This window comes from Euprymna scolopes, chromosome 26, assembly GCF_053919585.1.
Source record: "Euprymna scolopes isolate OS-2025 chromosome 26, ASM5391958v1, whole genome shotgun sequence".
NCBI lineage: Eukaryota > Metazoa > Mollusca > Cephalopoda > Sepiida > Sepiolidae > Euprymna > Euprymna scolopes.
The window spans coordinates 41023967-41051707 of record NC_136507.1 but is presented as its reverse complement, the minus strand read 5'-3'; the positions used below and the strand labels follow the sequence as shown (position 1 = coordinate 41051707).

The window sequence follows — 27741 nt, the reverse complement described above, 5'->3', positions numbered from 1 at the left end:
ATTATTGTTATCATTATTATCATTATTGCTATTATTTTTTATTACTGTTATTATGTTATTATTACTATTTTTATTACTACTATTATTATTATAACTATTGTTATTATAACTATTATTATTACTATGCTTATTATTACTATTATTACTATTATTATTATTATTATCATTTTTTATATTATCAACATTATTATTACTACTACTATCATCATTACAATTATTATTATTACTATTATTATTGGTATTATTATTATTATTATTACTATTATTATTGCTATTATTATTATTACTATTATTATTGCTATCATTATTATTATTATTACTATTATTATTGCTATTATTATTGCTATTATTATTACTATTATTATTGGTATTATTATTAATATTGTTATTATTATTACTACTATTATGTTTATTCTTATTACTGTTGTTATTATTATTATTGTTATTAAATTGTTAGGTGAAGTTACAGAATACAGGATTTTCCTTAATATTTCAGCCGTTTTCATTATCGTTAGTCATTGTATTTTTGCAGCCATTCCTCTGATTCCAATTTCTCCCATTCTTTTTCAAAGTTTTTTGGATTATTATTATTATTATTATTATTATTATTATTATTATTATTATTATTATTATTTAATTCTTGCTTTATTTGATTTCGACCTGTGTAAGGCGTCAGGTGGACATAAGACTTGGACAGCGAACGAAAATTGCTCAACTTCATTTGTAGAACATCCATTCCATTCGTTGAATATTTGATTGTCAGACGAAGTCCACACGAAACGGAAATGAACTAGAAACCATCAGGTTTTTCCATCATAGCAATCTAAAAGGAAAACAGTATATGTAAACAGATATTGCGCACCGCAGGTGTCGAAAAAACTATTTAACGAGAACTTACAGCATTGGAGCCAGAAACAGAACAGATTGTCTTCAAACACAGACAAGGAGGAGTGCTCAACCATATTGAGTTGAAAACAGAGACGCACTTGAAGAATATTATGCTTGCATAAAGGAGACGCGTGATTAGATGGAACGATATTGGAATCAAGGTTTCGGAGTCGGAAAGTATAAGGTTTGATTACGACTCCTTGGATTTCACAAAAAGTCCACATGAAACGGAAATTGACTGACAGCCATCGGAGTTTTCCACTTGAGTTTTCCATTGGAATAATCTAAAGGAAAGTCGTATATGCTGCGGAGTCAGTAAATGTAAGACCCGACTACAACTCCTAGGGTTTAAAAGGTTCTTACTCCGACTCCTAAAATTCCAAAAATATCGATTTCGACTCAGAAAATTCCAAACTCCGACTCCGACACATTGTTTTTGTCTTTCAATATAAATACTGTCTGTTAATTCATCGAATATGAAAAAAATACGTCGCTAACTCCGACCCTTAATATTTTTATGAGGCCGACTGCGACTTATTTCAAAACTTCCGATTCTTAGTAAACGCAGACTCCGCAACTTTTATTAGAATTGTGTATGAATGTTTATTCGCTTGAGTGACCCTGTTTTTCTCATTTGCATATTTTTATTTTACGTTTCTAAATTTTTGACAACGTTCTGGATGTAACCTACGACTTTCTTCAGGGGTATCTTGTTGAACTCGGAAATATTTAGGTCGAACTCGGGAATCTGCACGGAATATCGAACGAAATCTTTCATTTAATTTTAGTTGTATTTTATTTGAGTGTCGCCCGCACTGAGGATTGATCCTTCAACCTCTATAAATGTGTAAATTACGCGAATTACATAGGACTTCTATCCAGTCATGGCTGAAAAAAGAGAGCATGCTACCCCAGTGAATTAAATAATAACTAACCTGTCGCAAACCTATAAATGTTCATAAACAGTCGCTAACCTATAAATGTTTATAAACTGTCGCTAACATATAACTGTTCATATACTGTCGCTAACTTATAAATGTTAATAAACTGTCGCTAACCTATAAATGTTCATAAACTGTCGCTAACATATAAATGTTTATAAACTGTCGCTAACATATAAATGTTCATAAACTGTCACTAACATATAAATGTTCATAAATTGTCGCTAACCTATAAATGTTCATAAACTGTCACTAACATATAAATGTTCATAAATTGTCACTAACATATAAATGTTCATAAACTGTCGCTAACATATAAATGTTTATAAACTGTCGCTAACATATAAATGTTCATAAACTGTCACTAACATATAAATGTTCATAAATTGTCACTAACATATAAATGTTTATAAACTGTCACTAACATATAAATGTTCATAAACTGTCGCTAACATATAAATGTTCATAAACTGTCACTAACATATAAATGTTTATAAACTGTCACTAACATATAAATGTTCATAAACTGTCACTAACATATAAATGTTCATAAACTGTCGCTAACATATAAATGTTCATAAACTGTCACTAACATATAAATGTTCATAAACTGTCACTAACATATAAATGTTCATAAACTGTCGCTAACATATAAATGTTCATAAACTGTCGCTAACATATAAATGTTCATAAACTGTCGCTAACATATAAATGTTCATAAACTGTCACTAACATATAAATGTTCATAAACTGTCGCTAACATATAAATGTTCATAAACTGTCGCTAACATATAAATGTTCATAAACTGTCGCTAACATATAAATGTTCATAAACTGTCACTAACATATAAATGTTCATAAATTGTCGCTAACCTATCAATGTTCATAAACTGTCGCTAACCTATAAAAGTTCATAAACTGTCACTAACATATAAATGTTCATAAACTGTCACTAACATATAAATGTTCATAAACTGTCACTAACATATAAATGTTCATAAACTGTCACTAACATATAAATGTTCATAAACTGTCACTAACATATAAATGTTCATAAATTGTCACTAACATATAAATGTTCATAAACTGTCACTAACATATCAATGTTCATAAATTGTCACTAACATATAAATGTTCATAAACTGTCACTAACATATAAATGTTCATAAACTGTCGCTAACCTATAATTGTTCATAAACTGTGACTAACATATAAATGTTCATACACTGTCACTAACATATAAATGTTCATAAACTGTCACTAACATATAAATGTTCATAAACTGTCACTAACATATAAATGTTCATAAACTGTCACTAACATATAAATGTTCATAAACTGTCACTAACATATCAATGTTCATAAATTGTCACTAACATATAAATGTTCATAAACTGTCACTAACATATAAATGTTCATAAATTGTCACTAACATATAAATGTTCATAAACTGTCACTAACATATAAATGTTCATAAACTGTCACTAACATATAAATGTTCATAAACTGTCACTAACATATAAATGTTCATAAACTGTCACTAACCTATAAATGTTCATAAACTGTCACTAACATATAAATGTTCATAAACTGTCACTAACATATAAATGTTCATAAACTGTCACTAACATATAAATGTTCATAAACTGTCGCTAACAGTTAAATGTTCATAAACTGTCACTAACATATAAATGTTCATAAACTGTCACTAACATATAAATGTTCATAAACTGTCACTAACATATAAATGTTCATAAACTGTCACTAACATATAAATGTTCATAAACTGTCGCTAACATATAAATGTTCATAAACTGTCGCTAACAGTTAAATGTTCATAAACTGTCACTAACATATAAATGTTCATAAACTGTCACTAACATATAAATGTTCATAAATTGTCACTAACATATAAATGTTTATAAACTGTCACTAACATATAAATGTTTATAAACTGTCACTAACATATAAATGTTCATAAACTGTCGCTAACATATAAATGTTCATAAACTCTCACTAACATATAAATGTTCATAAACTGTCACTAACATATAAATGTTCATAAACTGTCACTAACATATAAATGTTCATAAACTGTCACTAACATATAAATGTTCATAAACTGTCACTAACATATAAATGTTCATAAACTGTCACTCACATATAAATGTTCATCAACTGTCGCTAACCTATAAATGTTCATAAACTGTCGCTAACCTATAAATGTTCATAAACTGTCGCTAACCTATAAATGTTTATAAACTGTCGCTAACCTATAAATGTTTATAAACTGTCGCTAACATATAAATGTTCATAAACTGTCACTAACATATAAATGTTCATAAACTGTCACTAACATATAAATGTTCATAAACTGTCACTAACATATAAATGTTCATAAACTGTCGCTCACATATCAATGTTCATAAACTGTCACTAACATATCAATGTTCATAAATTGTCACTAACATATAAATGTTCATAAACTGTCACTAACATATAAATGTTCATAAACTGTCACTAACATATAAATGTTTATAAACTGTCACTAACATATAAATGTTCATAAATTGTCACTAACATATAAATGTTCATAAATTGTCACTAACATATAAATGTTCATAAACTGTCACTAACCTATAAATGTTCATAAACTGTCGCTAACCTATAATTGTTCATAAACTGTGACTAACATATAAATGTTCATAAACTGTCACTAACATATAAATGTTCATAAACTGTCACTAACATATAAATGTTCATAAACTGTCACTAACATATCAATGTTCATAAACTGTCACTAACATATAAATGTTCATAAATTGTCACTAACATATAAATGTTCATAAACTGTCACTAACCTATAAATGTTCATAAACTGTCACTAACATATAAATGTTCATAAACTGTCACTAACATATAAATGTTCATAAACTGTCACTAACATATAAATGTTCATAAATTGTCACTAACATATAAATGTTCATAAACTGTCACTAACATATAAATGTTCATAAATTGTCACTAACATATAAATGTTCATAAACTGTCACTAACATATAAATGTTCATAAATTGTCACTAACATATAAATGTTCATAAACTGTCACTAACATATAAATGTTCATAAACTGTCACTAACATATAAATGTTCATAAATTGTCACTAACATATAAATGTTTATAAACTGTCGCTAACATATAAATGTTCATAAACTGTCACTAACATATAAATGTTCATAAACTGTCACTAACATATAAATGTTCATAAACTGTCACTAACATATAAATGTTCATAAACTGTCACTAACATATAAATGTTCATAAATTGTCACTAACATATAAATGTTCATAAACTGTCACTAACATATAAATGTTCATAAACTGTCACTAACATATAAATGTTCATAAACTGTCACTAACATATAAATGTTCATAAATTGTCACTAACCTATAAATGTTCATAAACTGTCACTAACATATAAATGTTCATAAATTGTCACTAACATATAAATGTTCATAAACTGTCACTAACATATAAATGTTCATAAACTGTCACTAACATATAAATGTTCATAAATTGTCACTAACCTATAAATTTTCATAAACTGTCACTAACATATAAATGTTCATAAACTGTCACTAACATATAAATGTTCATAAACTGTCACTAACATATAAATGTTCATAAACTGTCACTAACATATAAATGTTCATAAACTGTCACTAACATATAAATGTTCATAAACTGTCACAAACATATAAATGTTCATAAACTGTCACTAACATATAAATGTTCATAAATTGTCACTAACCTATAAATGTTCATAAACTGTCTCTAACATATAAATGTTCATAAATTGTCACTAACATATAAATGTTCATAAATTGTCACTAACATATAAATGTTCATAAACTGTCACTAACATATAAATGTTCATAAACTGTCACTAACATATAAATGTTCATAAACTGTCACTAACATATAAATGTTCATAAACTGTCACTAACATATAAATGTTCATAAACTGTCACTAACATATACATGTTCATAAATTGTCACTAACATATAAATGTTCATAAATTGTCACTAACATATAAATGTTCATAAATTGTCACTAACATATAAATGTTCATAAATTGTCACTAACATATAAATGTTCATAAACTGTCACTAACATATAAATGTTCATAAACTGTCACTAACATATAAATGTTCATAAACTGTCACTAACATATAAATGTTCATAAATTGTCACTAACATATAAATGTTCATAAACTGTCACTAACATATAAATGTTCATAAACTGTCACTAACATATAAATGTTCATAAACTGTCACTAACATATAAATGTTCATAAACTGTCACTAACATATAAATGTCCATAAATTGTCACTAACATATAAATGTTCATAAATTGTCACTAACATATAAATGTTCATAAATTGTCACTAACATATAAATGTTCATAAACTGTCACTAACATATAAATGTTCATAAACTGTCACTAACATATAAATGTTCATAAACTGTCACTAACATATAAATGTTCATAAACTGTCACTAACATATAAATGTTCATAAACTGTCACTAACATATAAATGTTCATAAACTGTCACTAACATATAAATGTTCATAAACTGTCATTAACATATAAATGTTCATAAACTGTCACTAAAATATAAATGTTCATAAACTGTCACTAACATATAAATGTTCATAAACTGTCACTAACATATAAATGTTCATAAACTGTCGCTAACATATAAATGTTCATAAACTGTCACTAACATATAAATGTTCATAAACTGTCACTAACATATAAATGTTCATAAACTGTCACTAACATATAAATGTTCATAAACTGTCACTAACATATAAATGTTCATAAACTGTCACTAACATATAAATGTTCATAAACTGTCACTAACATATAAATGTTCATAAACTGTCACTAACATATAAATGTTCATAAACTGTCACTAACATATAAATGTTCATAAACTGTCACTAACATATAAATGTTCATAAACTGTCACTAACATATAAATGTTCATAAACTGTCACTAACATATAAATGTTCATAAACTGTCACTAACATATAAATGTTCATAAACTGTCACTAACATATAAATGTTCATAAACTGTCACTAACATATAAATGTTCATAAACTGTCACTAACATATAAATGTTCATAAACTGTCACTAACATATAAATGTTCATAAACTGTCACTAACATATAAATGTTCATAAACTGTCACTAACATATAAATGTTCATAAACTGTCACTAACATATAAATGTTCATAAACTGTCACTAACATATAAATGTTCATAAACTGTCACTAACATATAAATGTTCATAAACTGTCGCTAACATATAAATGTTCATAAACTGTCACTAACATATAAATGTTCATAAACTGTCACTAACATATAAATGTTCATAAACTGTCGCTAACCTATAAATGTTCATAAACTGTCACTAACATATAAATGTTCATAAACTGTCACTAACCTATAAATGTTCATAAACTGTCACTAACATATAAATGTTCATACACTTTCGCTAACATATAAATGTTCATAAACTGTCGCTAACCTATAAATCTTATAAACTGTCGCTAACCTATAAATGTCCATAAACTGTCGCAAACTTATAAATGTTCATAAACAGTTGCTAACATATAATTGTTCATAAACTGTCGCTAACCTATAAATGTTTATAAACTGTCGCTAACCTATAAATGTGTATAAACTGTCGCTAACATATAACCGTTCATAAACTGTCGCTAACCTATAAATGTTTATGAACTGTCGTTAACATATAAATGTTCATAAACTTTTGCATACCTATAAATGTTTTGAAACTGTCACTAACATATAAATGTTCATAAACTGTCGCTAACATATAAATGTTCATAAACTTTCGCTTACATATAAATGTTCATAAACTGTCACTAACATATAAATGTTCATAAACTGTCGCTAACCTATAAATGGTCATAAACTGTCGCTAACATGTAAATGTTCATAAACTGTCGCTAACCTATAAATGTTCATAAACTGTCACTAACATATAACTGGTCATAAACTGTCGCTAACATGTAAATGTTCATAAACTGTCGCTAACATATAAATGTTCATAAACTGTCACTAACATATAAATGTTCATAAACTGTCACTAACATATAAATGTTCATAAACTGTCGCTAACCTATAAATGTTCATAAACTGTCACTAACCTATAAATGTTCATAAATTGTCGCTAACATATAAATGTTCATAAACTGTCACAAACATATAAATGTTCATAAACTGTCACTAACATATAAATGTTCATAAACTGTCACTAACATATAAATGTTCATAAACTGTCGCTAACCTATAAATGGTCATAAACTGTCGCTAACATGTAAATGTTCATAAACTGTCGCTAACCTATCAATGTTCATAAACTGTCACTAACATATAAATGTTCATAAACTGTCGCTAACCTATAAATGTTCATAAACTGTCGCTTACATATAAATGTTCATAAACTGTCGCTCTCCTATAAATGTTCATAAACTGTCGCTCACATGTAAATGTTCATAAATTGTCGCTAACCTATAAATGTTCATAAACTGTCACTAACATATAAATGTTCATAAACTGTCGCTAACCTATAAATGTTCATAAACTGTCGCTAACATATAAATGTTCATAAACTGTCGCTAACCTATAAATGTTCATAAACTGTCGCTAACATGTAAATGTTCATAAATTGTCGCTAACCTATAAATGTTCATAAACTGTCACTAACATATAAATGTTCATAAACTGTCACTAACATATAAATGTTCATAAACTGTCACTACCATATAAATGTTCATAAACTGTCACTAACATATAAATGTTCATAAACTGTCGCTAACCTATAAATGGTCATAAACTGTCGCTAACATGTAAATGTTCATAAACTGTCGCTAACCTATCAATGTTCATAAACTGTCACTAACATATAAATGTTCATAAACTGTCACTAACATATAAATGTTCATAAACTGTCGCTAACCTATAAATGTTCATAAACTGTCGCTAACATATAAATGTTCATAAACTGTCGCTAACCTATAAATGTTACTAAACTGTTGCTAACCTATATATATTTATAAACTGTCGCTTACATATAAATGTTCATAAACTGTCACTAACATATAAATGTTCATAAACTGTCGCTAACCTTTAAATGCTCATAAATTGTCGCTAACCCATAAATGTTTATAAACTGTCACTAACCTATAAATCTTCATAAACTGTCGCTAACCTATAAATGTCCATAAACTGTCGCTAACATATAAATGTTCATACACTTTCGCTAACATATAAATGTTCATAAACTGTCACTAACCTATAAATGTTCATAAACTGTCACTAACATATAAATGTTCATAAACTGTCACTAACATATAAATGTTCATAAACTGTCACTAACATATAAATGTTCATAAACTGTCACTAACATATAAATGTTCATAAACTGTCACTAACATATAAATGTTCATAAACTGTAACTAACCTATAAATGTTCATAAACTGTCACTAACATATAAATGTTCATAAATTGTAACTAACATATAAATGTTCATAAACTGTCACTAACATATAAATGTTCATAAACTGTCGCTAACCTATAAATGTTCATAAACTGTCACTAACATATAAATGTTCATAAACTGTCACTAACATATAAATGTTCATAAACTGTCACTAACATATAAATGTTCATAAACTGTCACTAACATATAAATGTTCATAAACTGTCACTAACATATAAATGTTCATAAACTGTCACTAACATATAAATGTTCATAAACTGTCACTAACATATAAATGTTCATAAACTGTCACTAACATATAAATGTTCATAAACTGTCACTAACATATAAATGTTCATAAACTGTCGCTAACATATAAATGTTCATAAACTGTCACTAACATATAAATGTTCATAAACTGTCACTAACATATAAATGTTCATAAACTGTAACTAACCTATAAATGTTCATAAACTGTCACTAACATATAAATGTTCATAAATTGTAACTAACATATAAATGTTCATAAACTGTCACTAACATATAAATGTTCATAAACTGTCGCTAACCTATAAATGTTCATAAACTGTCACTAACATATAAATGTTCATAAACTGTCACTAACATATAAATGTTCATAAACTGTCACTAACATATAAATGTTCATAAACTGTCGCTAACATATAAATGTTCATAAACTGTCACTAACATATAAATGTTCATAAACTGTCACTAACATATAAATGTTCATAAACTGTCACTAACATATAAATGTTCATAAACTGTCACTAACATATAAATGTTCATAAACTGTCACTAACCTATAAATGTTCATAAATTGTCACTAACATATAAATGTTCATAAACTGTCGCTAACATATAAATGTTCATAAACTGTCACTAACATATAAATGTTCATAAACTGTCGCTAACATATAAATGTTCATAAACTGTCACTAACATATAAATGTTCATAAACTGTCACTAAAATATAAATGTTCATAAACTGTCGCTAACATATAAATGTTCATAAATTGTCACTCACATATAAATGTTCATAAATTGTCACTAACATATAAATGTTCATAAATTGTCACTAACCTATAAATGTTCATAAACTGTCACTAACCTATAAATGTTCATAAACTGTCATTAACATATAAATGTTCATAAACTGTCACTAAAATATAAATGTTCATAAACTGTCATTAACATATAAATGTTCATAAATTGTCACTAACCTATAAATGTTCATAAATTGTCACTAACATATAAATGTTCATAAACTGTCATTAACATATAAATGTTCATAAACTGTCACTAAAATATAAATGTTCATAAACTGTCATTAACATATAAATGTTCATAAATTGTCACTAACATATAAATGTTCATAAACTGTCACTAACATATAAATGTTCATAAACTGTCATTTACATATAAATGTTCATAAACTGTCACTAAAATATAAATGTTCATAAACTGTCACTAACATATAAATGTTCATAAACTGTCACTAACATATAAATGTTCATAAACTGTCGCTAACATATAAATGTTCATAAACTGTCACTAACATATAAATGTTCATAAACTGTCACTAACATATAAATGTTCATAAACTGTCACTAACATATAAATGTTCATAAACTGTCACTAACATATAAATGTTCATAAACTGTCACTAACATATAAATGTTCATAAACCGTCACTAACATATAAATGTTCATAAACTGTCACTAACATATAAATGTTCATAAATTGTCATTAACATATAAATGTTCATAAACTGTCACTAAAATATAAATGTTCATAAACTGTCACTAACATATAAATGTTCATAAACTGTCACTAACATATAAATGTTCATAAACTGTCGCTAACATATAAATGTTCATAAACTGTCACTAACATATAAATGTTCATAAACTGTCACTAACATATAAATGTTCATAAACTGTCACTAACATATAAATGTTCATAAACTGTCACTAACATATAAATGTTTATAAACTGTCACTAACATATAAATGTTCATAAACTGTCACTAACATATAAATGTTCATAAACTGTCACTAACATATAAATGTTCATAAACTGTCACTAACATATAAATGTCCATAAATTGTCACTAACATATAAATGTTCATAAATTGTCACTAACATATAAATGTTCATAAATTGTCACTAACATATAAATGTTCATAAACTGTCACTAACATATAAATGTTCATAAACTGTCACTAACATATAAATGTTCATAAACTCTCACTAACATATAAATGTTTATAAACTGTCACTAACATATAAATGTTCATAAACTGTCACTAACATATAAATGTTCATAAACTGTCACTAACATATAAATGTTCATAAACTGTCATTAACATATAAATGTTCATAAACTGTCACTAAAATATAAATGTTCATAAACTGTCACTAACATATAAATGTTCATAAACTGTCACTAACATATAAATGTTCATAAACTGTCGCTAACATATAAATGTTCATAAACTGTCACTAACATATAAATGTTCATAAACTGTCACTAACATATAAATGTTCATAAACTGTCACTAACATATAAATGTTCATAAACTGTCACTAACATATAAATGTTCATAAACTGTCACTAACATATAAATGTTCATTAACTGTCACTAACATATAAATGTTCATAAACTGTCACTAACATATAAATGTTCATAAACTGTCACTAACATATAAATGTTCATAAACTGTCACTAACATATAAATGTTCATAAACTGTCACTAACATATAAATGTTCATAAACTGTCACTAACATATAAATGTTCATAAACTGTCACTAACATATAAATGTTCATAAACTGTCACTAACATATAAATGTTCATAAACTGTCACTAACATATAAATGTTCATAAACTGTCACTAACATATAAATGTTCATAAACTGTCACTAACATATAAATGTTCATAAACTGTCACTAACATATAAATGTTCATAAACTGTCACTAACATATAAATGTTCATAAACTGTCACTAACATATAAATGTTCATAAACTGTCACTAACATATAAATGTTCATAAACTGTCACTAACATATAAATGTTCATAAACTGTCGCTAACATATAAATGTTCATAAACTGTCACTAACATATAAATGTTCATAAACTGTCACTAACATATAAATGTTCATAAACTGTCGCTAACCTATAAATGTTCATAAACTGTCACTAACATATAAATGTTCATAAACTGTCACTAACCTATAAATGTTCATAAACTGTCACTAACATATAAATGTTCATAAACTGTCACTAACCTATAAATGTTCATAAACTGTCACTAACATATAAATGTTCATAAACTGTCACTAACATATAAATGTTTATAAATTGTCACTAACATATAAATGTTCATAAAATGTCACTAACATATAAATGTTCATAAATTGTCACTAACATATAAATGTTCATAAACTGTCACTAACATATAAATGTTCATAAACTGTCACTAACATATAAATGTTCATAAATTGTCAATAACATATAAATGTTCATAAACTGTCACTAACATATAAATGTTCATAAACTGTCACTAACATATAAATGTTCATAAATTGTCGCTAACCTATAAATGTTCATAAACTGTCGCTAACCTATAAATGTTCATAAACTGTCACTAACATATAAATGTTCATAAATTGTCGCTAACCTATAAATGTTCATAGACTGTCGCTCACCTATAAATGTTCATAAACTGTCACTAACCTATAAATGTTCATAAACTGTCACTAACCTATAAATGTTCATAAACTGTCACTAACATATAAATGTTCATAAATTGTCACTAACCTATAAATGTTCATAAACTGTCACTAACATATAAATGTTCATAAACTGTCACTAAAATATAAATGTTCATAAACTGTCACTAACATATAAATGTTCATAAACTGTCACTAACATATAAATGTTCATAAACTGTCGCTAACATATAAATGTTCATAAACTGTCACTAACATATAAATGTTCATAAATTGTCACTAACCTATAAATGTTCATAAACTGTCACTAACATATAAATGTTCATAAATTGTCACTAACATATAAATGTTCATAAACTGTCGCTAACATATAAATGTTCATAAATTGTCACTAACCTATAAATGTTCATAAACTGTCACTAACATATAAATGTTCATAAATTGTCACTAACCTATAAATGTTCATAAACTGTCACTAACATATAAATGTTCATAAATTGTCACTAACCTATAAATGTTCATAAACTGTCACTAACCTATAAATGTTCATAAATTGTCACTAACCTATAAATGTTCATAAACTGTCACTAACCTATAAATGTTCATAAACTGTCACTAACCTATAAATGTTCATAAACTGTCACTAACATATAAATGTTCATAAATTGTCACTAACATATAAATGTTCATAAACTGTCACTAACATATAAATGTTCATAAATTGTCACTAACATATAAATGTTCATAAATTGTCACTAACATATAAATGTTCATAAATTGTCACTAACATATAAATGTTCATAAATTGTCGCTAACCTATAAATGTTCATAAACTGTCGCTAACCTATAAATGTTCATAAACTGTCACTAACCTATAAATGTTCATAAACTGTCACTAACCTATAAATGTTCATAAACTGTCACTAACCTATAAATGTTCATAAACTGTCACTAACATATAAATGTTCATAAACTGTCACTAACATATAAATGTTCATAAACTGTCACTAACATATAAATGTTCATAAATTGTCACTAACATATAAATGTTCATAAACTGTCACTAACATATAAATGTTTATAAATTGTCACTAACATATAAATGTTCATAAACTGTCACTAACATATAAATGTTCATAAATTGTCACTAACATATAAATGTTCATAAACTGTCACTAACATATAAATGTTCATAAACTGTCACTAACATATAAATGTTCATAAATTGTCAATAACATATAAATGTTCATAAACTGTCACTAACATATAAATGTTCATAAACTGTCACTAACATATAAATGTTCATAAATTGTCGCTAACCTATAAATGTTCATAAACTGTCGCTAACCTATAAATGTTCATAAACTGTCACTAACATATAAATGTTCATAAATTGTCGCTAACCTATAAATGTTCATAAACTGTCACTAACATATAAATGTTCATAAACTGTCACTAACCTATAAATGTTCATAAACTGTCGCTAACCTATAAATGTTCATAAACTGTCGCTAACCTATAAATGTTCATAAACTGTCACTAACCTATAAATGTTCATAAACTGTCACTAACCTATAAATGTTCATAAACTATCACTAACCTATAAATGTTCATAAACTGTCACTAACATATAAATGTTCATAAACTGTCACTAACATATAAATGTTCATAAACTGTCACTAACCTATAAATGTTCATAAACTGTCACTAACCTATAAATGTTCATAAACTGTCACTAACATATAAATGTTCATAAACTGTCACTAACATATAAATGTTCATAAACTGTCACTAACCTATAAATGTTCATAAACTGTCACTAACATATAAATGTTCATAAATTGTCACTAACATATAAATGTTCATAAATTGTCACTAACATATAAATGTTCATAAATTGTCACTAACCTATAAATGTTCATAAACTGTCACTAACCTATAAATGTTCATAAACTGTCGCTAACCTATAAATGTTCATAAACTGTCGCTAACCTATAAATGTTCATAAACTGTCACTAACCTATAAATGTTCATAAACTGTCACTAACATATAAATGTTCATAAATTGTCGCTAACCTATAAATGTTCATAAACTGTCACTAACATATAAATGTTCATAAACTGTCACTAACCTATAAATGTTCATAAATTGTCACTAACATATAAATGTTCATAAACTGTCACTAACATATAAATGTTTATAAATTGTCACTAACATATAAATGTTCATAAATTGTCGCTAACCTATAAATGTTCATAAATTGTCAATAACATATAAATGTTCATAAACTGTCACTAACCTATAAATGTTCATAAACTGTCACTAACATATAAATGTTCATAAACTGTCACTAACATATAAATGTGCATAAACTGTCGCTAACCTTTAAATGTTCATAAACTGTCGCTAACCTATAAATGTTTATAAACTGTCGCTTACCTATAAATGTTCATAAACTGTCGCTAACATATAAATGTTCATAAACTTTCGCTAACATATAAATGTTCATAAACTGTCGCTAACCTATAAATGTTCATAAACTGTCACTAACCTATAAATGTTCATAAACTTTCGCTTACATATAAATGTTCATAAACTGTCGCTTTCCTATAAATGTTCATAAACTGTCGCTAACCTATAACTGTTCATAAACTGTCGCTAACCTATAAATGTTCATAAACTGTCGCTCACCTATAAATGTTCATAAACTGTCGCTAACATATAAATGTTCATAAACTGTCGCTAACCGTTGTAAACAATTGCAAAACTCATTTTCACTCCTAAAACTCCCGTAAAGTAATCCTAACTACATTGAACTTATTATTTGGCCTGTTGTTCCCCTTCACTGCAACTCATTGATTAACAATCCTATTTTATTTCCTATTTGTGTACCTTGTTGGACAATTTCCTATACTTTTGATGGCCCTGTCGGTGGGGTATTAGAATACGCCGACTGCCCCCCTGCAGAGTGTAAAAGTCCCTCAATTGGGGTCCTGGATATGACCTAAAACTATATCCGATGGTGAGGCCCCAGCTTGTGGGCTTTGGGGAGTGTGGAGCCACCCTTTAATTACCATTGCTCCCAGGTCAACTCTGACCCGGAGTTTTAGTACCTGTTAGGGTCCCAACTATGGGTTAAATAGAAACCAAGGTGAAAACAACAAATATATTCTATTAAAAAATATTTCTTTAAAATCTTTTGATTCGGCCTTAAATAATCCGAAAAGGGTTGATATGCCGTAAAACAAACCAACCAACCAACTAACCTATACTTTTGATCTGCTGATAAACTTATTTCTTTTATTTTGTTTTATTTTTTTATTTCTTTAAAAATACCAACACTCTTTTGGAGGTTGACTACGTCGATAACACCTGAAATAGCTTAGGGTAACGGCATTTTAGAAAACTAGTCGACAGGCAGTCGAAAAGCGGACAGCCAGTTTTGGTAGAGTCGTGGCCTTCGTAAAGAGAATGCCTTTCAATTGGGTCTAGTTTTTCTTATGAAGTCACAGTGGTTGGTGCTAACCGTAGGCCGACGAGACTTTTAAATATCTAAAATGAACTGCTATTTTCAGTGCATTAATAGAGGTTCACTAATTTTTATTTTTCTTGTTAACTCTCACGAACAGGATCATAGCATCGACAAAATAAAAACCATGTCACACGTTTATATAGTACTAGACTACCCGTGATCCGTTGGGTCAGTATGTTATATTAGCTACGGAACTCATGTATGAGCGTAACACTTGTGACGTAAAGAAAATAGTTTTTTTTACATAACAGAAACATTTCTATAAAAGTATATTAAAATGACAAATCACAGACGGATCACTCAAACATAAAAAAATCACCCCTATTCGTGTAAAGTTACCTATTTTTCCGAATAATGACTCAAAAATCGAAAATTAAACATGATTTTCCTACGAATCGAACGCCGACTAAAGTCATTTAGCAGCAAAAACGCACATGAACCTACCGATGAGAAATATGAATGAAAAAACCCATATTGGAATCCTTCAACCAAGTTATAGAAGCTTAAAATCCAGAAAAAACAACAATTAATAAAACCTGAAGAAAAAAAAAACCCTAAATAAATAAAATAAAATAAAACTAATATTGAAACAGATTAGTAAATGTGTCAACAAATTCACCGTTCTCACACAACTATTTTGTATCTAGAAAGGTAAACAAAAAATAAAAAAAATAAGGAAGGAAGGAAGGAAGGAAGGAAAAGGGACGGATATAGAGTAGTAGTAGTAGTCTTGGCTTTACTACAATTGTTCTTATGTTTGTCAACGGGTTATAGTTGATTAGTTGTAAGAAAATAGCGACAGTGTAGTTGTAATAAAGAATAGTGGCAAAACACCCCCACTCTTCTCATGTTAAATAATAATTTCGAAATAATAACGTTAATATTTCAGTGCGCAGGCCAAAATCTGAAAAAGAAGCGATCTGTGTTTATTTGTTTACGTTGTTATGGGTTAATGTTTATGCGCGCATGCGCAATCGGATGTCGTATATCGGAAAGTGGGATACATCACTCGTTACAAGGTCATTTGAGCTTTATAATTATGTAGATTCTGCTTGTTTCTTCCTTTGTCCGTACGTTACGCTTCGAAAAGGCCAAATACACATTTTAGAAGCAAAACCACTTAAAAAATGCTAATTTCGAAAAATTTGGCTAAAAAAGCCAATCTGGCAACACTAAACAAGAATCTATATAATACATTGTTTATTCTTTACTTAGTTTGTACGTTATGATCTGAAAATGCCAAATACAATTTTTTAAGGCCAAACTGCCTTAAAAAAGCCAAATCAGATCATGTTTCTTTTGTATTTTTTTCTTAATGCGATTTTTAATGTTAAAGAAAACTTTTTTTTAAAATAAGCTATACGTTATTATTGACATATCTTTTCGGTATGTCTGCAGCATTTTCGATCACAAAAGCGTTCTTAAGAATGTCGTGACTGGTTCTCATGATTGCAACACAACGAATAAAATGTTAAACAACTACTAGTTTAGAGTGAGTGAGGTAGAGAGAACAATTAATGATGTTACAAAAGGTCCAATTCGAAATACTATCTGAATTCTCAAGTTCGATAACACGCACCTGAATAAAATCGGAGGTTACATCGGTCAAAACGTTGTAAGAATATCATTTGAGATAAAAAAATATTAGTCTGAATAATCGAAATAATTCAGGGATATGTTATCGATAATCTGTCCGACAGACGACCAACCGTTGTGGTGTCTTCTGGCACCACACTGTCGGACTGAGGTATGTTCTGGGAGGTCTACCTTTCCAATATTCACCTTCTTGCACTTTGAGAAGCTGTTACTTTATTTCTAATTACATGAGGCACCCCTAACGGGGAGTGGACACAAAGCTACTCAGAAATTTTTGAGGCCAGAGTACTCTTCCCCTAAGAAGCTGGTTTTCCAAATTACCACCTTCCGACCTTGTGTCGCATTTTCCACAGTGGGATTTGGTTGTTTTGTTTTGCGTCATATCAACCTTTTATCTCGTTCTTAAATGTTGAATTAGATGACAAATTTTATGATTCATGGTCTTTGTTTTTTTTTTTGACTGTTGCTCTTGTTTTGAGGCTTTGCAGAACATGATTGAGTTTTACAAAAGAATGTTTGGTGCATTTTAGATTACGCATCCGGTATCATCACGAAATCTGATATGGTTGCACCAGTTCCTGGGTCGGGGGAAGGGGGTTATAAATTACTTCATCATCATCATCATCATCATCATCATCATCATCATCATCATCATCATCTAAAAAAATTACAAAACATTAAAATCGATTTTGACAAATTGATTCCGATTTTATTGAATATCAGATAAAATTCTGTTTTATAAATTTCGTTTCGAGCTTGATTTCCTAGCGAAAAATCAACGACTTGGAGTAAATCTGTAATTAATTTAATTCAATTCAATTCAATAAGTCAAAACATTACATGTTTCGTCGCCGTTAAGAACGGTGCGGGAAGAGAGAAAAAAAAACATAAAGAAGGAAAGGCGAGAGGAAGGAAGGGGCGTCGACTTTAGACGATTGGAAATACAGTTGACGAGCACCTGCTCAACTTCGTTTTGAACTGATTCGTTGTTGGTGTGGCGGCAACCTCAAGCTGAATCTATTCCATAGAGTGAATATTCGGATAAAAAATGTGACTTTGCGTCGGTTTAGTCGAAATCTCTGATGAAACGGCTTCAGGTCGTGTCCTCTCAGCACACGTTTCGGTGTCGGGGTAAAGAGAAGACCCCGAGGAAGGTCGTAATGGCCATGAAGAAACTTATAGGCTAAAATTACGTCGCACCTTAATCTTCAGCGCTTCAGCGGGAAAAACGTTTAACCGCCGCAGATCGGTCTCGCGATGAAAGTTACTGACCATATCGCTAGCCTCTGCACTCATTCCAGATGCTAAATGTTACGAACCAGGTATGGAGACGACGCCTGGATGTCATACTTCAACACAGGACGGAAAATAAGGAAGATCTCAAGAGTGCGGATGGCGAACAAGAGTTTGATGAGAAAAAGGGTACTCCTTGCCTTGTTGGCAGCCTGAATGCAGTGACTCGAAGTCGACAATTCTCTCCTTAATCATTATGAAGAAACAATAAGGATTGAAATTTGTAAAAAAGAATAGAACAGCAACAATTTTGAACTTACCAATTCCACAGAGCCATAGTGTCGTCTGCTAAAAACTCCGCGACGGGCTGCAAGATCAGATGCTGGCGAACTGAAATATACGAAAGGTGAAAAATCATTAGCATTTTCTTCAATCAAAACAAATTTACAATTAATCGTAATGATAAGCATTGTGAATATGTTGGGAGGTGACGCATGCCAAATAGATAACAGCAAAAATTGACGAAATGAGCGTTCCAAGTTCGAAGCCAGTTCATTCTTTTTTTTACATAGTAGTCACCACTTATCAAGGTCAGGAAGCCACTCGGGGATAAGGGTTATTGCGTGTACAGTAATCAATGGAATAGTATTGTAGTAATCGTTAGTATTGGAGATTTGATAAAGTGTCTTACTTAAGGGGGCGGTTCATCAGGAATTTGTTTATGTTGGACTTGAAGACATCTAAGTTGTTGTTAGGTGGGAAACAGGCAAACAGAAGAGAGTTCCACAGGCGTGCACTTCTAAGAAAGAAGCTTTGTTTATGGAATCTAAGTTTTGGTTTTGGCACAGATAAAGATACAAAATCGCTTTTACTTATGTTGGCAACCTTCATGCGATCCCTCCCGTAAGCACCCGATGTATTTCTAGAAAGAATTTTGACTACAAAAATATCGGGGAAACCAATGCAAAGAGTAGAACTCGTTGATTAATACGATATGAATGAAGGTGTATTTGTATAATGTTGTTATCCCTTTAAAAATGGACCAAAACGGTGTATGTAGAGACTCACAAATAAACAAATAAATAAATAAAACCAAACAAACTTTGGCACGAACATTTACGGTGAAAAAAAAAAGTTATTCGCTTCGTTCGATTTTACATGCATATCGCCAGCACGTATTTACAACACGGCACAATATGTCCGCTCTTTCTTTCCACTTCTTGGTCAGATAGCAATTCTTTTTTTTTTTTTTTAACTACAACTAGCTGGTCGGTTGCAGTATATCTCTCTAGGACCCACAAGTAGGTCGGCATGCTTTCGAAGAGAGAAGAGAAGTAGAGTCGCGTATTTATCTTTTCTTTTCCTTCTCCTTTTTTTACGATCTTGATGCTTATATATGCATTTTATTCCATGACGTCAAACTCACGCCACGGCTTAAATGCTAACGCCCCATGACTCGGCACGTGATTCGTCAAAATGAATACATATCTGGGTTTGGTCATTTAAATACGTAGCCAGCGATTACGTTACAGTTTATATTTCTATAAATGAATGCGTAAAATAAAGGGAAGTAATTTAGTGTAAAAGCGGGTTAGGGTTAGTAATATTTGATAATCCCTTAGTATAGATGTGTTAAAAAATAACAGGGTTAAAATTTAAATTATCTATCTATCTATCTATCTATCTATCTATCTATCTATCTATTTATCTATCTATCTATCTATCTATCAATCAATCTATCTATCTATCTATCTATCTATCAATCAATCTATCTATCTATCTATCTATCTATCAATCAATCTATCTATATATCTATCTATCTATCTATCAATCTATCTATCTATCTATCTATCAATCTATCTATCTATCTATCTATCTATCTATCTATCAATCAATCTATCTATCTATCTATCTATCTATCTATCAATCTATCTATCTATCCATCTATCTATCAATCAATCTATCTATCTATCTATCAATCTATCTATTAATCTATCTATCTATCAATATATCTATATATCTATCAATCTATCTAACTATCTATCTATCTATCTATTAATCTATCTATCTATCAATCTATCTATCTATCTATCTATCTATCAATCTATCTAACTATCTATCTATCTATCAATCTATCTATCTATCAATCTATCTATCTATCTATCAATCTATCAGTCTATATATCTATCTATCTATCAATCTATCTAACTGGTGAGGTAAAGAAGAGATGAGATGTGAATATGTTTTGATCATCATCAAAATTATAAAATGGACAAGTTACACCGGAAGTTCTAAAAATAGCGGATCGGAAAGGCCCTGTTGTTGCCGGATGATCAGGTTGGTTGGACACAGAAATTTGTTGGAATTTGGATGTAAAGAAGAGTGGACAGGTTAATGGTTGTCTCCCCCCTCCCTTTGGGAGGGAGATGACGTGTCTCCAAAAAGGAGACTAGAATTAACCACAAGCAAACATAGTACATTTCCAATTCTTCTCCGTTCGATATCTGAAAAGTGAATAAAAAAACGATATAAAACCAACCATCGTTTTGAAGTGAAATGCATCTATTCGAACAGTTTACAGCTTCTCTCCAAGCACAGATGAAATTCAGGGAGACCACAAGACCAACGACGCAGTTGAAAAGTTGATATGTCGAATACATGTATGACACACACACACACACACACACACACACACACACACACACACACACACACACACACACACTCACACACACACACTCACACACACACACACACACACTCACACACACACACACACACACACACACACACACACACACACACACACACACACTCACACACACACACACGCACGCGCACACACACACACACACACACACACTCACACACACACTCACACACACACATAAGGACATTTAGAAGATCACGAAACGAACTCAAATAGGTCACAAAGAGAACTTGGGTTCATATAGTGAAGTACCACTAGATAGAGAATAGTGAACACGCACAAGCACTGAAACCCAAACTCCCCTCTATATAATAGATGAACAAGGAACAATGCTCATGTCGACTACCAGCCGTATCCTTTGTTAAATCAGTGCTCGAATCATAAGTAACTGATTTGTCTTAAAAAATAAAGGGAACTAATTCAGTATATATTTCTCTTCGGACGATAATGACTTTGTTGCTGGCATATGGTCCTGTTCAGTCTCAGGAGGTCCACCCTCTGAGGCTTTATCTTCGGAAATGTTCTTTATCTTCAAAATAAATAATAAAAAAAATAAAAGTATCTGACGTCGATTTTTTTTAAACAGAAGACAAGTGTTCAGACAAAAAAAAATATACTGTGTAGTTTAATAAAAAACAAACCCAAAAAGGTTGTTTCCAGCTGGGCGATGTCTGTTAGCTTTGCTACTGACAATTGCTGCGGAGGAGGATGAGTGCTTCTTAGCGCATCGTACGATTTTCATTCGTTCTCTCTGATGACGTCATCGAATAGAAAGAAATCCCTTGACGAAACCGGATGTAAAGGGAGTTCCGGTTATCTTTTCGTATCGGAATCAGAAGCAGGGGTAAGGGTTGAGAAGACAGAGTGGAAGATATATATATATATATATATATATATATATATATATATATATATATATATATATAGAGAGAGAGAGAGAGAGAGAGAGAGAGAGAGAGAGAGAGAGAGGGAGAGAGAGGGGGTGGGGTGGAATGGTTTCAGATAAAGAAAGGATGATGAAAAAACGGCTGACAAAGAAACAGAAGAATATAAAACGAAAAGAGTAAAATGGTATATAAAAAAAAATCTCCCACTGAAAAAACTTAGACATCAGGGTCGGGAAGTGGGATTGAGAAGTTGGCGCCTCCAAAAAGAGGCACTGTGATCTGCAAAAAGTGCCTGAGCAACACCATCTGTATCCTCCGGTACGAGAACCTCAGGCGATTAGTAATAAATTAACCCTTTCTCAAAGACAAAAGGCAAAGTCTGTGAGATTGGAACTCTTAGAACTGCACAGAACAAACTTCTACCGCAAAATCGACAGGGACCGGAACATTACAGGAATGGTATAATTTTTGTTAATTTTTGGGACCCAGAGACAAAAGAAATATGATATTTATTTTAATAGTTTAACGTTTCAGGTGTATGAAAGCCGCTATTTCAAACTCAGGCGTCGCAAACATAAGAAGAAAAACATACATCGGAATTCCTCCTAACATATTCAGACAAAAGCGTATTTCTTACTTCATTTTGTCAGACAAAATAAAAGGATTTTTCTGATTTTAACATTACAGAGAAAATAAAAGGATTTTTCTGATTTTAACATTACAGAGAAAATAAAAGGATTTTTCAGATTTTAACATTACAGAGAAAATAAAAGGATTTTTCTGATTTTAACATTACAGAGAAAATAAAAGGATTTTTCTGATTTTAACATTACAGAGAAAATAAAAGGATTTTTCTGATTTTAACATTACAGAGAAAATAAAAGGATTTTTCTGATTTTAACATTACAGAGAAAATAAAAGGATTTTTCTGATTTTAACATTACAGAGAAAATAAAAGGATTTTTCTGATTTTAACATTACAGAGAAAATAAAAGGATTTTTCTGATTTTACCATTACAGAGAAAATAAAAGGATTTTTCTTATTTTAGCATTACAGAGAAAATAAAAGGATTTTTCTTATTTTAACATTACAGAGAAAATAAAAGGATTTTTCTTATTTTAACATTACAGAGAAAATAAAAGGATTTTTCTTATTTTAACATTACAGAGAAAATAAAAGGATTTTTCTGATTTTAACATTACAGAGAAAATAAAAGGATTTTTCTGATTTTAACATTACAGAGAAAATAAAAGGATTTTTCTGATGTTAACATTACAGAGAAAATAAAAGGATTTTTCTGATTTTTACATTACAGAGAAAATAAAAGGATTTTTCTGATTTTAACATTACAGAGAAAATAAAAGGATTTTTCTGATTTTAACATTACAGAGAAAATAAAAGGATTTTTCTTATTTTAACATTACAGAGAAAATAAAAGGATTTTTCTTATTTTAACATTACAGAGAAAATAAAAGGATTTTTCTGATTTTAACATTACAGAGAAAATAAAAGGATTTTTCTGATTTTAACATTACAGAGAAAATAAAAGGATTTTTCTGATTTTAACATTACAGAGAAAATAAAAGGATTTTTCAGATTTTAACATTACAGAGAAAATAAAAGGATTTTTCTGATTTTAACATTAAAGAGAAAATAAAAGAATTTTTCTGACTTTAGCATGGCAGAACAACAGAAAGGGATTTTTCTGACTTAACATGACAGACTAAAAAATATATTTCACACGAAAATGTGACAGACCAAAAATACTATTCCGCACTTTAGCGGACACACAGATGGAAATGTTATTATAATAAATAAGTCTGGCCGCAAAGCAATTATATTAATTGAATATTTTTATTAACTCTTGAGTCATTTCTAGAAATGCACAGAACTTTACTCCCACTGCAAAATCAACAGAGATCGAATCATAATGGGAATGGTAAAATCTCTATTAATTTTGGAGGACAGGATAAAAAAAAGTAAATTGGTGAAGAGAGGAAATCTGAAGATAAGTTGGAAATGAAGTCAAATATGGATGACGTGGAGAATAGAAACAGAATAAAACGAAACAATACAAAGGGTGTGCGTGTGGGCATGAGATAGATAGATAGAGAGAGAGAGAGAGAGAAAGAGAGAGAGAGAGAAAGAGAAAGAGAAAGACAGACAGACAGACAGACAGAGAGGGGCTGGGTAGACGTAGTGAGTCACCATTCGTCTATGCATAAAATATTGTTACCACATCTGGGATGGTGCATCTACCACTAGTCTCTTGATCTTAAACAGGATCCAAAAAAAAAGAGCATCTAAACTAATTAGGTTCCACACTATTATCCAAGCTCCAACTTCTGTCCCATCGCCGCAATCTTGCATCCCTGTGCTTGTTTTTACAAGTACTTTAATGGAATGTGCTATGATGAGCTCGTAGCACTTGTTACCCCTCGACGGAGATAAACCAAACAAGCCCGACAATCAGCAATATCTCTTCTCTTAACTGTGGCGGTCCTGCGATGCACGGAAAACTTGTATTCGGAACTCACTCCCTGTTTCCTTCTTCCATTACTGAGCAAAAATTTAGAAATTTAAATGTAATGTAAACAAACATCTCGCTTATCATCTCTGTACGTAGTGTTCCTGTACACATGACGCCAACTAGTAGCCGCTTATATCCACGTGGTAATAAACTTCGTTTGGGGTGAATAAATGCTCGTCAATATATATATATATATATATATATATATATATATATATATATATATATATATATATATATATATATAACTGTCTGTGTATCTGTCTGTCTGTATGTCTGTGTGTGTACATTTCCCTACGCAATAACTCTGTCAATTTTAATTCTACTGAGATTTGAGAAAATCGATGTGATCGGTTTTCGACCTGAAATTTGGCGATTAAGGGGTCAAAGTTCAACGATTTGACCTTTGAGAACTCTACCCAACTCCTCCGACAATTTTGGGTCTAAACACTTGACATTTTATATATAAGTTCCGAGGACATGGATCTAACGTAATAAGTTAATTTGAGCCCAAATCAATAAATATTAAGGCGTCATAATAGGGGTGATAGTTAAAAAAATTACCGCTTTTTCTTTTGCTCAACATGCACCTCCAAATACCCGGGCAACGCCGGGCACCCATGCTAGTATAGCTATAAAAGTGATCGTGTCTGTGTGTCTGTCTGTGTAGATTTCCCTACGCAATAACTCTGTCAATTTTTAGTCTGCAGACTCGAAATTTGATATACAGGGTACTGAGATTTGGGAAAATCGATGTGATCGATTTTCGGCCAGAAATTTGTCGATTAAGGGGTCAAAGTTCAACGATTTGACCTTTGAGAACTTTACCAAACTCCTCCGACAATTTGGATTTAAACGTTTGTATTTTAGATATAGGTTTCATGAACATGGATCTAACTTAATAACTCGATGTGAGCCCAAAACAATAAATTTTAATACATTTTTCATAATAGGTGTCAAATTTTAAAAAATTGACCTTTTTTTTTTTTTTTTTTTTTTTTTTTTTGCTCAGCATACACCTCCAAACACCCGGGCAACGCCGGGCACTCATGCTTATATATATATAAAGAAGGATAACAAAGAAAATGGAAAAAGAAGAAAAGTAAAATAAAAAAAGAGGAGGTGAACGAAAGAAAAGTAGGAGATAGGAAAGAAAGAGGAGATATAGAAAAAAACAAAAAGCAGGAAGTGAGAAGATGAGAGAATGGGTGATTGCGAGAAATAGAGGATAAGCGAGTGATAGGGGAGATAATCGAGAGAGAATGAGGGGGTGAGTTAAAGTGAGATTTTGTATGGCACTGATGTTGAGAGAGCGGTGTGTGTGAGAGAGAGTGAGGGACAGTCAGAGAAAATGTAATAGGTTAAAAGAGAGAGGGTCAAAGAAAGTGAAGGGTAAGAGTGTGAAGAAGGATGGGGATAAGAGTGGGCGGAAGAGTGTCAAAGACTGACAAGAACGAAAAATGGAAGAATGAGAAAGAAAGGAATGAAAAAAGAAAGAAAATGAAAATCTAATTACAAAGGAGAAAGAGAAGAATAAAAAAGAGAGAGAAAAGGAAAGAGAAAAAAGAGGCAGAAATGAAGAAAGAGAAAAAGAATTTGCATGTGTTTAACAAAAAAAAAACGAGAGTAAAAAAGCGCGTGCAATGTATGTATATATCTATAAAGGTGAGAATATGTATGTGAGGACACTTCTCAACCTATATACTCAACAAAGTTTTGATCTACAGGCTCAAAATTTGGTATATCGGATATTCAGACATGTGGAACACTTTTAAAATGATTTTCATCCGGAAAAGGGGCTGCTAAGCGGTCAAAATTAGCAAATTTGTACAAGGGGGTCGCCGGAATTTTATCTGGTTGTCAACATTTCACGACTGCGCATTTATCTCGGCATTGTTCTTAATTAGTATTCGTACTCTCCTTGCCACTGGACCCAAGCAGTGCCGATTTAGAAGTGTGGTTGGGGATTGCACAACCCTAGCGTCACAATTACACATGCAACTATCCTTACAGGAGTCCATTGTCTCTTGAGACCGAAAGCAGGCATTGATGTATATATATATAAACCGTTATGTATTCACC

At 30.2% G+C, this 27741-nt stretch overlaps 1 protein-coding gene across 7 annotated transcripts in view; it reads right to left on the bottom strand.

The window, feature by feature from the left end:
• LOC145247988 (GTPase-activating Rap/Ran-GAP domain-like protein 3) overlaps window positions 1–27741 on the bottom strand; it is a 513715-nt gene that overhangs the window by 276311 nt on the left and 209663 nt on the right. For all 7 annotated transcript variants that reach the window (XR_013863317.1, XM_080109655.1, XM_080109653.1 and 4 more), the window contains exon 2: window positions 19852–19921. Coding sequence is in view for 6 of the 7 variants with exons in the window: in XM_080109655.1 (XP_079965781.1) it covers window positions 19852–19921 (70 nt within the window). In the remaining variant the exon portion in view is untranslated. The remainder of the gene's footprint in view (window positions 1–19851; window positions 19922–27741) is intronic.